The sequence below is a fragment of the Myodes glareolus genome, chromosome 25 (assembly GCF_982192425.1).
Source record: "Myodes glareolus chromosome 25, mMyoGla1.1, whole genome shotgun sequence".
NCBI lineage: Eukaryota > Metazoa > Chordata > Mammalia > Rodentia > Cricetidae > Myodes > Myodes glareolus.
In genome coordinates this window covers 1,124,118-1,139,351 of record NC_142050.1, presented here as the reverse complement: position 1 = coordinate 1,139,351, position 15,234 = coordinate 1,124,118, and the positions used below count along the sequence as shown (strand labels likewise).

At 36.5% G+C, this 15,234-nt stretch overlaps 1 protein-coding gene across 6 annotated transcripts in view; it reads right to left on the bottom strand.

The window, feature by feature from the left end:
• The window catches only part of Ankib1 (ankyrin repeat and IBR domain containing 1), a 119,526-nt gene that overhangs the window by 80,525 nt on the left and 23,767 nt on the right, over positions 1 to 15,234 (bottom strand). For 4 of the 6 annotated variants that reach the window (XM_048436478.3, XM_048436487.3, XM_085683711.2 and 1 more), the window contains exons 2-3: positions 3,879 to 4,147; positions 1,672 to 1,972 (exon numbers count right to left, since the gene is read on the bottom strand). In XM_048436478.3, coding sequence (XP_048292435.1) covers positions 1,672 to 1,972; positions 3,879 to 4,066 — 489 coding nt within the window. In that variant the 5' untranslated portion in view covers positions 4,067 to 4,147. Of the gene's footprint in view, positions 1 to 1,671; positions 1,973 to 3,878; positions 4,148 to 5,090; positions 5,212 to 15,234 lie in introns of those variants that run through there. The other 2 variants (XM_085683710.2, XM_048436496.3) reach the window with 2 other exon arrangements.

Here is a 15,234-nt window from a genome sequence, read left to right as displayed (position 1 = left end):
TTTTCTTTAATTGTCTTTTAAAATGTTCATGCTTTTTAACCTAAAGCTCTAGCTTTTTGCTATGACACCAAGATATAAATCTGTTCCAGCTATCTTACAGATACCTGCAGGTTCTTGGGAAAAGTTCTGCTGCTGCATCAAGAAATCTGGTCTAGTGGAAACTAATGGTCTCCAGAGCCTATTCTGACCCCCACCCATTTTCAAGCTTATTTTCAAGAACAACCTGCAGGGAGTTCTCCAGATAATATTAGCACCTACACCAGTTCACCAGCTCCTGGCACTTCACCAATGATACCACCTCTCCAGGTTCAAATGGGTACCTACCCAACAGCTGAAATCTAGTTTTAAAGGGCATATCTGCTCTCATCTCATTCATTCACCCTTGTTTCTCCTGTGTAACCAGGGCACTTCTCCATCCCATTTTTTTCTGGCAGTTAATCACCCTTCCCATGGCTAGCCCCACTTACAGGGCCTGTAATAACAATCTCTTTTTTTCTCCAGCAACCTGCCTTCTCAGATCCCTCAAGGAATCTTGAAGTCTCCAGGATGGTAGTTATCAGATGCCTAACCACCCACACCTCTAGCTGAGCATGAGCCCACAAACTCCTAACTCTCCCCTCCCCCACATCACTCCATGCCAGAAGGAAGTAGCCAGAATTGAGCCAATGCTCCTATACCCAAAGAGTTGGGAATGTTTGAGTGAGGCTACACCACAGCCCCTGGCATTACTATATCCAAAGAGTCTGGAATGTCCAAGTTGAAGTTCCATTCTAAGCCCCTCACTGGGAGTTGCCTCAGTCTACACTCCACCTCTGAAAAAGCCCGCCAAAGGATGACCAGAGATGCTCAAGACCATGCCCACAGGGTATTTAAATTGTACCCTAGAGAACAAACAGGTGGTTTTCTGGTCTTCCTTCACAGCTCCTCTCTACGGGGCTGGAGGGCCATCCAGGAACATTGGTATCCATTAAACTTTTTTTTCTAATTTGGTTTGATTCAGGTTACTGCATCAGTGGAAAGGCTTTTAGGGGGTGCAGAAACATTTCAAATATATTGATAGGCCATACAAGCCATTTTCTCTCACATTTAAGATAATGTAAGTTTTAACTTAGACAACAATGAGGACACTAAGAGAGACTTACATAGATCTAATCTACATGGGAAGTAGAAAAAGATAAGATCTCTTGAGTAAATTGGGAGCATGGGGACCTTGGAGGAGGGTTGAAAGGGGAAAGGGAGAGGCAGGGAAGGGAGCAGAGAAAAATGTAGAGCTAAATAAAAATCAATAAAAAAGACTAATATCTTAGATTGAAAATAGATATGTAAGTTTTATAAGTTATTTTAAAAAAATCAGCAAAAGAAGAAAAAATAAACCCAAACCCTATTATTTTCAATATGACAGTACTGAAAAAGTACTTTATGTTAGGAGATGTTAACATTATTGATCTTGATTTCATTATATTTCAAAAGGTTGGTAAGCTGCATGGGTTTTTATTGTTGTTTCCTATTGTTATTGTTTCCTAACATAATGAAATAACTTTACTGATAAAAAGTTTTGGTTCTTTTAGAATGAATAAAGAGGTAAGAACTTTTAAGACAAAGCAAACACTGATGACCACATATTATCAGCAAACATTTTCTACCACAGAAAATTGGAAAGACCAGGTTTACCTCTACACAGGCTTTCATCCCTGAGGCTGCAGCATAGTGAAGGGGTGTGTTTTTTTTGTTATCAACAGCATCAATAGCTGCTCGCTCAAATTCACCCTGGTCAAGCTTTGCTCCTTTCCATCTTAAGATCATCTGCAGACAATCTGCCCTCCTGCAATCATCTTCCACAGGGCGTGCTAAGCGAGGATGAAGGGTTCCTTCAGATATCATGATTTGAGGCCCCATACACAACAGATGCATAGATGTTTCATTGTGCACATTCCGTTTATTTGGGTTTCCATCTCTACCAAAAAGAAAAGTCCTAAAAGGGAAAGGAATGATAAAAAAACAACTTTTTCCAACCTAAAAATACAGAGATAATATTTTAAAGATAAGCTGTACTCCAAAGCTAAAAATCCAACTTCTATTGAAGTGTCTGTATGACTAATTCATTCAATTAAGAAGACTGGGAGCCGCAAAATGGCTTAGACGGTGAAGAGCTCATCACACAAGTCTGACAGTCTGAATTTCGGGCACAGAACTCATGGTAGAATGGCAGAACTGACTCTTCAAAGTTGTCCTTTGACCTCCACCATGAGCTGTGGCACATGTATGAATGCACTAATGTGCATGAATCATATACATACACAAGAAAAATGAACTTTAGTGTCTATAAAGTATATGAGAATAAAAATAGAAAAGGGAAAGGAAGAAAAGAAAGAAAGGAGAAAGAAGGAGGGGGGTAGAGGATGTTCCAGTCCAAAAGAGTACTTTAAAAAAAAATAACAGAAATAAAAAATTAAAAACAAAGGAAAAGCCCTGACATGCCATATGAATCAAGGAACCTCCAAAGATGCCACTGAGTTTATTTTTTTGTTGGCCATCTACTAACTAAAGATTGCTTCTGGATTAGGGATGAGGCCTGATGTCCACTCCTACTTTAACTTCTAGACACCACAGATGAGTTTTTCAAAAGATTCAATCTGTCTTAACACACATTTTGGTTGAGCATAGTTTATGAACAAAAATAGTTTAGAAAATGGGAAGGCAATTTTAAATTGCCTTTTTAAATAGCTGAATACTCATATTTGATACTATACCAAAAGTCTAACAAGTGATAGATTATTAAAGCATAGTTAAAAATTGTATGAATGAACTTTTTGTAGTGTTAATTAAAAGTCTAATGATCTAAGTTACATTTAAAAAGTTTTAATAAATGCAGAACTTTAAACGATCATAAACAAATGTGAAATATATTGGTTCACTGAGTTAGGGACACTCTAATTTTATTATATAATAAATTACATTGGTTTTTATCTTTACCAATTTTATTAGAAGGTAAGAACTCAGAAGTTGTCAGGTTGAACATAAAGAATGAGTCTTTCAAAATTTTAGCATTCACTTGAAAGATCAAAGAAAAGAGAAAAAAGAACAAGAAAGTGACACATCAGTCCAAATGGATCTGTCAACTTCTGTTTTATTTCTCAATTCTCTGTAACAGACAGTTTTTCCTGAGAGGATTTTCTTGACTAGTTGATTGACAGATCCATCTGGACTGATCCTTAGGTGAGGGGACACTAATGTGTGACTTTTTTGTTCTTTTTAAATAGAAAGCTTCCAGCTAGCTAATAATTTTATGCATCGACAGTTATCTATTAATGACCTTCTGGAAAGACCAAGATGTCATACCTATAACCCAGAGTAAAGATATGACTCAGATTTAAATTCCAGTAATCAGAATCCTGTAGTTTCAGTTCTTAGTTTTATAAGTATCTGAAAATGAGGAAGGGCTTATACTTAGTGACTGCTGATGGTCTTTTTTTTTTCACTTCTAATGCAAAATGTCTTTTAAAATGTTAAATTAGTTTTAACCTCTTTAATCACTTTCACCCTTGGGAAAATACACTGATCTCCAATGGACACTTTGACTACTGTTCACTCTTACCCTTGAGAGTATTCTTTTGTAATCTAATTTATTTTTAACATTACACTCTGGATAACAATACATCCAAAGCAACAAAGTACTATTAGAACTTTTGGTCTGATTTAGAGATAATACAGAAGATCATAGTAAATCACAATCATATCAAATTATTTGGGTACTCTCAGTTTTAGAAAACTTAACCCAGAATAGTATCATATAACACAAACATGTCAGTATATATTTTCAAATATCCCGAATATTTTCCTTTCCACTGATTACTTAACAAGTATTAGGTAATACTTACCCTAATATTCTATTCATTCCATGTCTAGCAGCATAGTGTAATGGAGTGTTGTGTTGATAGGGCTCTCCATAGGATGTATTTGGATCAAGGGATTCTTTTAGTTGAGGATTATTTTCATATATTTGGCAAGCCAGGTTTTCATCACCATTAATGAGAGCTTTGCGGAATTTGGTGGTTGTATTTCCCATGTTTTATTTTATTTTCTGATAGGCAGTGGCACTTTTTTCCTTCAGCCACTTCTTGAATACTTCTTCTACATGTTCCACATTCTAATGAAGGAGAAGTAATCAAATTAGAGTGCAGCACAGTAATTACAAAAAGGTATCCTAAAGAGACAATTACAAATATTAATAACATCTGTGAAGCAGATGAAGGAAATAAACAATATTACATGCTGTCAAATTTGTCATATTTTTAACACTGGTCAAATTAACCTCTTATTAAATTTTAACATTTGCCCATATAAAGATTGTAAGGTTACACAGCTGCACTTTATCTAGAAAAGTTTCTTTTATATATATAAACTTTTCACATGAGGAGGAATCAGTTTCACCGACTTTTATGGCTGAATACATTTATAATTCATGAGGAACTAATTTTGGTTGTCAACCCGATGACACCAAGAATCAAATAAAACCCAAGCAGCTGGGCACACCTAGGGAGAATTTTCTTCACTGGACAATTTGAGGTGAGCAGATACACCCTAACTCTGGGCTGCACGTGGAAGAAGGGAGCTGCTGGAAAGTCACCTTTCTGTTGCTGAGGTGTTCAGCACTAGAACCGACTTTTTCAGTAGCCTAATGCAGATGGAAGACAAGCAGCTCTCCAGCAAAACTCAGGCTCACTGACTGAACAGCTAAGGGATTCTTGACCTTCTGGCCAAAAGATAAACTACTGTTGGGCTACAAAGATTAGTCTGTATGTCATTCTAATACCCCCCCACAACACATACATGCACACGTATGCAGGTACACAGTATTCTGTCAGTTCTATTCCTTTAGAAAACCCCAACAAAAACACAACCCAGTGAATTACATGTAGGTATTACTAAGTCAATTTGTGGATTATTTAAAAAAGAACAAAAAGTTTTCTTCAATTAAGAAATACAGAAATACAGGAAAGAAATCAGGAAAAATGGAACTGCTAAGTACTCAGCAGAAAAGGACTTAAAATATAAATACATATGTAACTATACAACTTACTGATACTTACAGCAAAATAATAACTCTGATCAAACAGAAAATGGAGATAGTAATTATTCTACCTTCCAGAGTTATAAAATTTTCTGCTATTAAAGGATTCAAAGCAATGCTGAAAATATTAAATGTCTGTGCACACTACATGTGTGAAGAACTCATAATGATCATCAAATGGGCAATCTGAGGTGGGGGAGGGGAAAGCAAAAAATGAAAAATATGTCAGAAAAGTGAAATGTCACATTTGCTAAAACTACTCTTAAGCAAGCTAGTTACCCCTGAAAATATCAAGTTCCCATCTGTACAGTAAGGAAAGTGACTATTTTACAGACATGTGTATAAAGATCATAAGAGAAAGTATAGTGATATTTAAATATTAATAAATAAAGTTTGCCTGAAGATCAGAATGCAACAGCTACACTAGTCAGTAATACAGGCCAGGCAGTGGTGGCACACACCTTTAATCCCAGCAGCTACACTAGTTAGCCATAGAGGCCAGGTGGTGGTGGTGAATGCCCTTCATCCCAGCACCAGAAAGGAATATAAGGCTGAATGAGACAGGAACTCGCTCTCTTCCATTCTGAAGATTTCGTAGAGGTAAGAACTCTTTAGTGGTTTGGCTGCTTTGCTTTTCTGATCTTCAGGGTAAACCCCAATATCTGTCTCAGGGTTTTTTATTATTTGTGCTACATTTGGCACTCAACATTTGGGGGTATGAATTCACGAAAAATCCATTTGCCTATGGCTTTTTTTGCCACCATCATAGGCCAAAGCTGCACATAGGGCCGCAGCCCCACCTGGCTAGTCTTTTCTTTTCTTTTTTTTTTTTAATTTTTCCACAAGGCCTCTGATTGAACTTGGGATTCTCCAATTGTAGCTTCTCTGAAACAGTCACCAGCTGCCACCCAAACTCCAGAACTACCTGGGCTCCAACTGTCACAGGACTCACCCACTCTAGACTGGCCAGTTCTGCCTTCAGGCAGTACCCCACCACCACCACCACCACACGTGTTTTCTCTGAACAATCACCAAGAAAGCCAACTCCCCCTCCCCCAGTGATGACGGGTTCTCCTTGAACCCCCTTTTTGGGCTGCTGCCAAATTAGAGAGCCAGTCAGGCTTTTACTGTTCTACACAGCAGCAATCGGTCTTACATGTTCATCAGCATTGGTGAAGATTTGGTAAGACAATTAATTCTTGAAGGAATTAGTTTAAAGAGAGGTTTTTTTTTTTTACCACATTAAAAAATGGGGAGAACCATTACAATGGAAGGATTTGGGTCTCTGTATGATAATATGCTAGACAGTTTGAAAATGGATGATTAAATGAGAGGATATCTAATTTAGATGGGATTTATGAAATATCAATTGTAAATACTATCAGTTTATCATTTTTGTCTTATCACTAAAAAAGTTGGTTAATATGAGTGCTAAGATACAGTTCTTATAAAAACCTAATAAAAAAGATCACAGAGATATTAAAATCCAGGAATTTAATGGAGGGCCATTCAGCATTTCATTATAAAAATAGAAAGGAGCAGTCTAAAGTTTTCAAACAGCCAAACTGAATATAACCAGTAACCTTACAAGAATCGCCAGATGGCAGAGGTTCTGTTACACCTAGCTGGATTCCTATGCCAATGTTAGATTTAAGGAGATTCAAGGAAGCAATCGTCTCATATGGCATGCTGTGAAGCAAATGTTAAACTCATGGTCAGTTTCTAATTATCCTTAAAGATTGGATAGAATTGGTAAAAGGTTTTTAGAGCCTGGTCCACAATTACAATGTAGTACCTGGTCCAAAGAGGCTAAGATTATTGAACAACGTAGTAAAGCTAGAGGTAGGGAAATCTCCCAAGATTAAATTCTTGGAGAAGATTATGCTACAATAGAAAGGCAGGCTGTATATGATTTACCACACACTAGATTTATGCTGCACAGCACCACTGAATGTTTGGAACAGAATTGGAAAAAATCGGAAAGAAAATTGAGTCATTTATTAAAGTTATACAAGACCCAATGGAAACCTTTATGGATTTCTTACAAAGACTGACTTTCGCAGTAAATAGAATGATACCAAATTCAGAAGCTAGACAAAGAACGATTGAATCTCTGGCTTTTGAAAATGCCGATTCTCTATACAAAAGGATAATATTAGGCCATTAAAAGCAAGGTCAATACCACTGGAGGAATGGATTCAAGATACAATTAATATTGAATCTCATGACCATGATGACACATGGATAGGAGAGGTTTGAGAAAAAACTGTACTTCAAACATTGTAATTGTAACAAACAAGGTCACCTTAAAAGGGATTGTAGACGTTCCTAGAAACAATATTTTTCTAAAATTAATCTATTCAGAATGCCTTTCCCTTCTGGATTTTGCAGAGGGTGTGGCAAAGGCAGGCATTGGACTAATGAAAGTAGGTCAATGAGGAATATTCAAGGTTCCTTTGCTGTCAGGAAACTCCCTGATGGGCCCCTTGCAGACCCCTATGCCAAATCAAGTTTAGTCACTTTCTGTCATCATGGAGGAATGAAGGAACCTAATGCCTACTGTAATAAACCATACTGCTCTGGATAATAAAACAGCCATGGAAGAGAGAACCAAAAATTTAGGAGAAACCATAAAGCGAGTATTTTGGAAAAACTTCTATAAATGAACAAAGCCCAAAATTAAAACTACAAATAAGTGACATCATTGAAGGTCTGATAGACACAGGTATGGATGTAGCAATAATCCCATTAGAATCTTGGTATTGGCCTCACCATGATGTAAATGTTCGGTTTTCAGGGATTGAAACTTATCTCAGGTAAAGAAGAACTCGAGATTGGTCAAATGTATAGGGCCAGAAGGACAGAGAGAAAATTAAAACCATATGTGCTAACATAGTAATAAATTTGGGGGGACATGATCTGTTACAGCAATGGATTACTCAGAATAAAATCACCCCAACTGTAGAAACAAACCATAAATTAACACATGTTTCTGGGGAAAATATTACAAGATATTATAAAGAACAGTCACCAACAATTCAGGTTGTACAATAGGCCACAACAGCTGCTGATCTTCCAAAGGCACCAAAAGTCATAGCTTTAAAAATGGTTGACAGACAAACCTGTATGGGATAAGCAATGGCCTTTAACAACAGAAAAACTGCAAACTTGTACAAGAGCAACTAGATGTTCAGAATATTGAAGACTCAATGAGCCCTTGAAATTCTCCTGTATTTGTTGTTAAAAAGAAATGGAAAATGGAGAATGATAACAGATCTAAGAGCTGTTAATACAGTGATTCAGTCAAGGGGCTCTCTACAATCTGGAATCCCTTTGCCTTCCCTATTACCTAAAGGATAGTCTCTTATAGTTATTGATTTAAAAGATTGCTGCGGGAGTATCTTCTGCTGCTTCAGCCAATAGTCGCTGAAGCACGAGCCCACGGTGCTGTGGGAGGGCCTTCCGCTCCGTCAGCCAATAGCCGCTGAAATACCAGCCCACAGGGCGTGGTATATTTCTCTTTTAAAAAGAGCCACAGATCTCGGCTCAGGCCTCTTGGTTCCGGCGCTTGGTCCCAGCTCCTGCTCCCGGCTCCTGCTCCAGCGACTAAGCTCCCTTCCTGACGGTTTATGGTGTATCTAAGTTTTACCCCCCAAAATAAATAACCCCTTAAAGCATAACTGGTGTGGGATTGATTCGCCATTAAAAGATTGTTTCTTCACTACACTATTACAAGAAAAGAACAGAAAAATTTGCATTTACAGTACCTACTTATAATAATTCTCAGTTTACTAAGAGATAAAAATAGAAGATTCTCCCTTAACCCAAATAAATAGCCACACCCAGTGCCAATATTTTGTAAGTCAGCCACTGGAAATGATACATAAGCAATTTCCTGAATCTATAGTTTACCATTACATGGTTGACATTTTACTATCTGATTCAAATGTAGATACTTTAGAAAGAGTGTTTGAAGAAGTACATTTTGCTTTGTTGGGAAATGCAAATTGCTCCTGAAAAAATACAAAGAGAAATTTTATTAATTATGTAGGCTATAAGTAAAATAAGTTTACAAATTAGGAGCCTTTTTTTTCTGGTTTTTCGAGACAGGGTTTCTTTGGTGCCTGTCCTGGAACTCACTCTGTAGACCAGGCTGGCCTCGAACTCACAAAGATCCGCCTGCTTCTGCCTCCCAAGTGCTGGGACTAAAGGTGTGTGCTGCCACTGCTCAGGTTGATTATCAGCTCTTAATGACTTTCAAAGATTGCTAGGAGACATTTTTCATCTATGGTAACATCTATGGTATTGGGATAGGTCCTGATGACCTGATTACTTTAATTGGGATAAAATCTGATGAACTGAATAATTTAAACAAAATGATGTTGACAAGGACTTAAATAGTACCAGAAAATTATCAGCTGAAGTTCAGAGAGAATTGATTTTGATTGAAGAAAAATTACAGAAGTCACATGTGGATCGTGTGGATCAGAATCTTAACTCCATTCTGGTCATATTACCCTCCAAATAATCTTCTACAGGAATTTTAATATAGTCGGAAGATACTATCTTAGAATGGTTATTTTTACCACATAAGCCGAGAAAAAAATTTAAAACTTAGGTGGAAAAGGTCTCTGAGCTAATTCTAAAAGGAAAATTGAGACTTCATCAATGAGCAGGATTAGACCCAGTGAAATTATAGCACCCTTTAATAGTGATGAAACTGGCAAATTAAGGGAATAAAGTGAACACTGGCAAAAAAAAATTTTTGAAAGAGATTAGTGACAATTATCCCAAAAGCAAAAGAATACAACTTAAAAAGAGAACTAACTGGATCATTCCTCACATTGTATGGGATACACCAATAACTGGAGCCCCTACATTCTACACTGATGCATATAAATAAGGAAGGCAGATTACAAACCGGAAAATTTACATAAAGTGGATCTAAGCCCTGATGATTTTGTCCAAAAGTCACAATTATATGCAATTCTCATAGTACTAACGGATTTTAAAGAACCTCTCAAGATAGTTAATGACTTTCAATATGCAGAAAGTTGTTTTTCATATTGAAACTGCTGAATGTATACCAGATGATACAGAACTATTATTCAGTTACAAGATACAATCAGGAATAGGAATCATCCCATGTATATACGTCTTTTAGCACAAAAGAATGCAGAAATCGATCAATTATTGAATAGAAATGTGCTGAAGGCCTCAGAATTTCATATAAATGTTATGTCAATAGCAAAGGTTTAAAAAAAATGACTTTTCCAGCATGTGGCAACAAGCCAAGGAAATTATAAGGAAATGTCCTAATTCTTTTTTATACAATCACACACTACTGCCTGCAGGAAGAACCTGCAGGGTCCTCAAAGGAATGAAATCTGGCAGATGAATGTGGTTCATTTTGTAGAATTTTGAAAACCAAAATATGTAAACACCATTGAAACCTATTAAGGTTTTCAATGGGAAACTGCCTTGAGTTTGGAAAAGGCTGATTCAGTAATCACACACTTGCTAGACATTTTGGGATCATGGGCACACCTGCATAAGTAAAGATAGACAATGCTCCAGAATATGTCTCTAAGAAAATGAAAGGTTTTTTTACTTATTATAATATAAAGAATATTACAGGTATATCAAGCAATCCTTCAGGTCAGACAGTTACAGAAAGAGCAAATCGAACTCTAAAGGATATGTTAAATAAACAGAAAGGGATGATAAATACCCCCAGAAACAGACTGCACAGTGCTTTATTAATGTGGAATTTTCTAAATACTAATGAGAAAGAAAACAACAGCTGTGGAGTTACATTGAATAATAGAAAAAAACTACGGAATTAAATCAGTCAATATACTTTAAAGATGTACTGACCACAGAATGGAAACCAGGACATGTGTTATGTTGGGGAAGGGGTTTTGCTTTTGTTTCTACAGGAGAAAAAAATGCAATGGATTCTACCAAAATTGATAACGATTCAATTTGAACGAGAGACCTCTTAATTAGAAGAGATGATAGTTCATCAAATGCATGGCTGTTCAATCCAAACTAACCTAGAAAACTAACAAATGTTTTTTAATTTGATCAGATACAACTTGACAAAGAGAATCCCCCCAAAATTATGGTTGGGGAAAGGTTTTGTTTCTGTCTTTTTGGGAGAATAAAGGTATCCAGTTAAGAATTCTGAAGACCACTAGACACATGAGACATCTGGAAAAAAAAAAAAAGGACAAATTATCCTGAAAAAAATGCCTCAAGAAAAAGATTGGTCTATTGGTATATCACATCTCCAAAAGGATAAATCTTCCCAAACTTGTTGTTTTTGCTATTCGCTACCAACATATAATACAAGTCTCTACATAGTTCCAATCTAATGAAAAATCAAAGCTGGGTTTGGAGCTGGTGTATGGCTCTCTCCTTCTCTAAACACAAGCATGTTTATTAAAAAAGAAAATAAAAAAAACTCTGTCTTATGTCAGAAGAGCCACATGATATGGAGCAGAAGAAAAATATTGCTGCTAATCTCATAATCCTTTGATTTTATATTGACTCTTTAATAGCTTACTAAAGGTATAAATTTTATAAGATTAATATATATCTTAAACTTTTTGTCATGATATTAATGGCCATATAGAGTACTAACTAGTTCTAGAAAAAGGTTTCATCTACCTTCCTATGCATGTTTTCTGCAGTGAACTATGACCATGCCTAACAGTGATCTTTAGGATGTCTCCAAAGGAGGATGGGGACTCACAATGATGATTCCTCCAGGACTATGATAACACCACTAAGCTGAAAAACACCATCTAATGATCAGCTTTGGTCTACAAACGGATCAGAACAATTTTGATGTGGTTAGCTGAGATGATCTAGTCTAACAGACCACTCTAGCCAGGACTTAGAGAAAGCCTGCACTTTCCCATTATGCAGAGATTGAACTACAAATGATACAGCTACCTCTCCCAGGACTTGACAAATTAGTTTTTCAGGATTTCCTAAAGATACTGTTGCTCCCCCCAGACAGCGGGAAGTAAATTAAAAAATAAGACACCCATATTCCCAAGAGGTAGGGGTGGTTGATTTTTGGTCATTCAATGGGTTATGAATATTGGGCATTGTTTAGGAAGGGTGGTTACAAGTTATTATTGGTTATAGTCAGAAGCAAAGTTAAACAAAGGAGATTAGATTCAGAGTTCTTGTTTTGAAAAGAAAAAGGAGGGCTATAGATATGACAGAATAAAAGAGTAGATTATTGAATCTACTCTGAAAAGAAAAAAAAGGAGGATATAGATATAAGATAAAAAGTAAGATTATTGAGTCTACATTTAAAAAGTAGTTTTAGTTTAAAAGTATTAGTTTTCAATGTTTTACATTAGACTTTTATATATTGTATATAAATTTTGTATATTGATACAAATTTGAAATTAATATTGTTAGAATATACTGTACATACATTTCTACTCTTCATCAAGGTATTATACCTATACAACTCATTTAACAATGTAATGCAATTTTCTAGTCCTTGAAAATTAATTCCAATTATTTAGGATAATAACAAAAATGCAGGTTAGTAGTTACCCACCTATTATAATCGAACTTGTAGTTATATTAGGTATGTTTTCAAGGTCAAACAAAGACATATAGTACATAGACAGGTCATCTTCAAACACTTCAAAGGTCTACAGAATATGGCATTTAAGATGTTTTAATAGCACAGGTTCTTCTTCCTTTTCATCTTCTTCTTTTTTTTAATGACAATGAGACATGACTGCTCCTGGCAGCACCAATCTACTTCAGAGAAGATAATGGACATTGAAGAAACTCCACATGAGGTTTGCTTTCCTCGGCAAAAGTAAACCATTGGGCAAGAAAATGCCCTTGCCTCGACTGCTGACAGGACGTTGTCCTATTTGGACAATCAGGACACAAAAGAGAGTGACTGTGAAACATTATTAAGACAAGGAGGGGGCGGGGTGGTGGTGGTGTATGCTTTTAATCCCAGCACTTGGGAGGCAGAGGAAGGCATATCTCTGTGAGTTTGAGGCCAGCCTGGTCTACAGGAGCTAGTTCCAGGACAGGCTCCAAAGCTACAGAAAAGCCCTGTCCAATATATATATATATATATATAGACAAGGCAACCCAATACCATCGGGAAACACCACGGGGAGCTTCTTGCAGGCCCCCATGCCGAATGTGGTCCAGTTATTCCCAGTTACTGTGGAGAAAATGTCTCACCAGGAAAATTAAAAAATCCAATGTCTACTGTAAAAATCAATACTGATCTGAATGATGGAATAAATGTGGAGGATGGATCAAAACTCTAGTAGGACATAGGAGATGTATATTCTGGCAGACATCTATAGATGATCAAACACCAAAGCTAAGAGTGTATATAAATGTCATTTTTATTGAAGGCTTACTATCATTACTCCAGAATTTTGGCATCTGAATTAGCCTCTTCAAGTGGTAGATGTTTAGTTCCTAGGAATTGGAACCCTAGCTCAGGTAAAACAAAGCAAGAGATAGGCTGAATGTCTAGGGTCAGAAGGACAGAGAGGAAGACTGAGGCCATATTTAGCTAATATTTCAGTGACCGATTACTTCAATGGAATACCCAAATTAACATTCCTGCAGTCCCAAAAACTTATGATTCTGGGGAAAATATTAGAAGATATTATAGCCAATGGTCACCAGTCATTCAGGCTATACAAGAACACAAAGCAACTGATAAACCTTCAGAGGTACTAACGTCTCTGCCTTTAAAATGGTTAACTGAGAAACCAGTATGATTTAAACAGTGGCCTCTACCTGAAGAAAAGCTGCAGGCTTTAGAACAGCTGGTACAAGAGTGACTAAATGCTCGACATACTGAAGACTCTACCAGCCCTTGGAATTCTCCTGTATTTGTTGTTAAAAAGAAATCTGAAAAATGGAGAAAGGTGACAGATCTTAGAATTGTCAATAAAGTTATTCAACCTATGGGCCCTCTACAATCTGGAATTTCTCTGCCTTATCTGTTACCAAAGGGACGGCCTCTCATAGTTATTGATTTAAAGGATTATTTCTTAACTACACCTTTACAAGAAAAGGATAGAAAAAAGTTTGCCTTCAACGGTGCCTACTTACAACAATTCCCAGCCTACTAGGAGGTAACAACGGAGTGTTCTCCCACAAGAAAGGCTCAATAGCCCCACCCTGTGCCAATACTTTGTCAGCCAGTCATTGGAAATAACAGGTAAGCAATTTCCTAATTTACCATTACATGAATGACATTTTGGAAGAGATTCTGTTAATTACCTAGGTAACAGAATTAGTTTGCAGAAAATTAGAACAAAAAAGGCACAAATTAGGAGAGACCGGTTGGGAACTCTTAAAGACTTTCAAAGATTATTTGAAGACATCTTCAGTCTATGACTGGCTGTTGGGATAACACCTGATTTAATAATCCATTTAAGCAAAACCTTAGATGGTGATAAAGACTTGAATAGTCTCAGAGAATTAACAGCTAAAGTGGAAAAGGAATTGATGATTGCTGAGGAGAAATTACAGGAGGCACATGCAGATAGGGTGAATTCAAATCTTAATTGTATTCTAGTCAGAATTTCTTCTACAAGAATTTTAATGCAGAGGGATGATATTATCTTAGAATGGATCTTTTTACCACTTTAAACAAGTAAAAAATTAAAAAATGATGTGGAAAAAGTCTCTGAATTAATTATAAAAGGTAAATTGACTTTGTTAATTAGCAGGTATAGACCCAGCAGAGATTATAGTGCCTTTTACTGCTGATGAAATAAAAAAGTTATGGGAAGACAATGAACCCTGGCAAAGGGCTTGTGCTAATTTTTCTGGAGAAATTAATAGCAATTATCCCCCAAAGTAAGACTTAACTTTATAGAGAGAACTTCTTAGATTCTTCCCCGAAGTGTATGTGATGCACCAATAACTGGAGCCCATACGTTTTATACTGATGCAAATTAATCATAAAAAGCAGGTTACAAATCAGAAGAATTAAGTAAGGTGGAACAAAGCCCTTATAAGTCTGCCAGGAGGAAGAACTATATGCTATTCTTGTGGTACTAAGGGATTATAAAGAACATTTCAATATAGTTACAACATGCAGAAAGAGTTGTTTTGCATAATGAAACTGCTGAATTTGC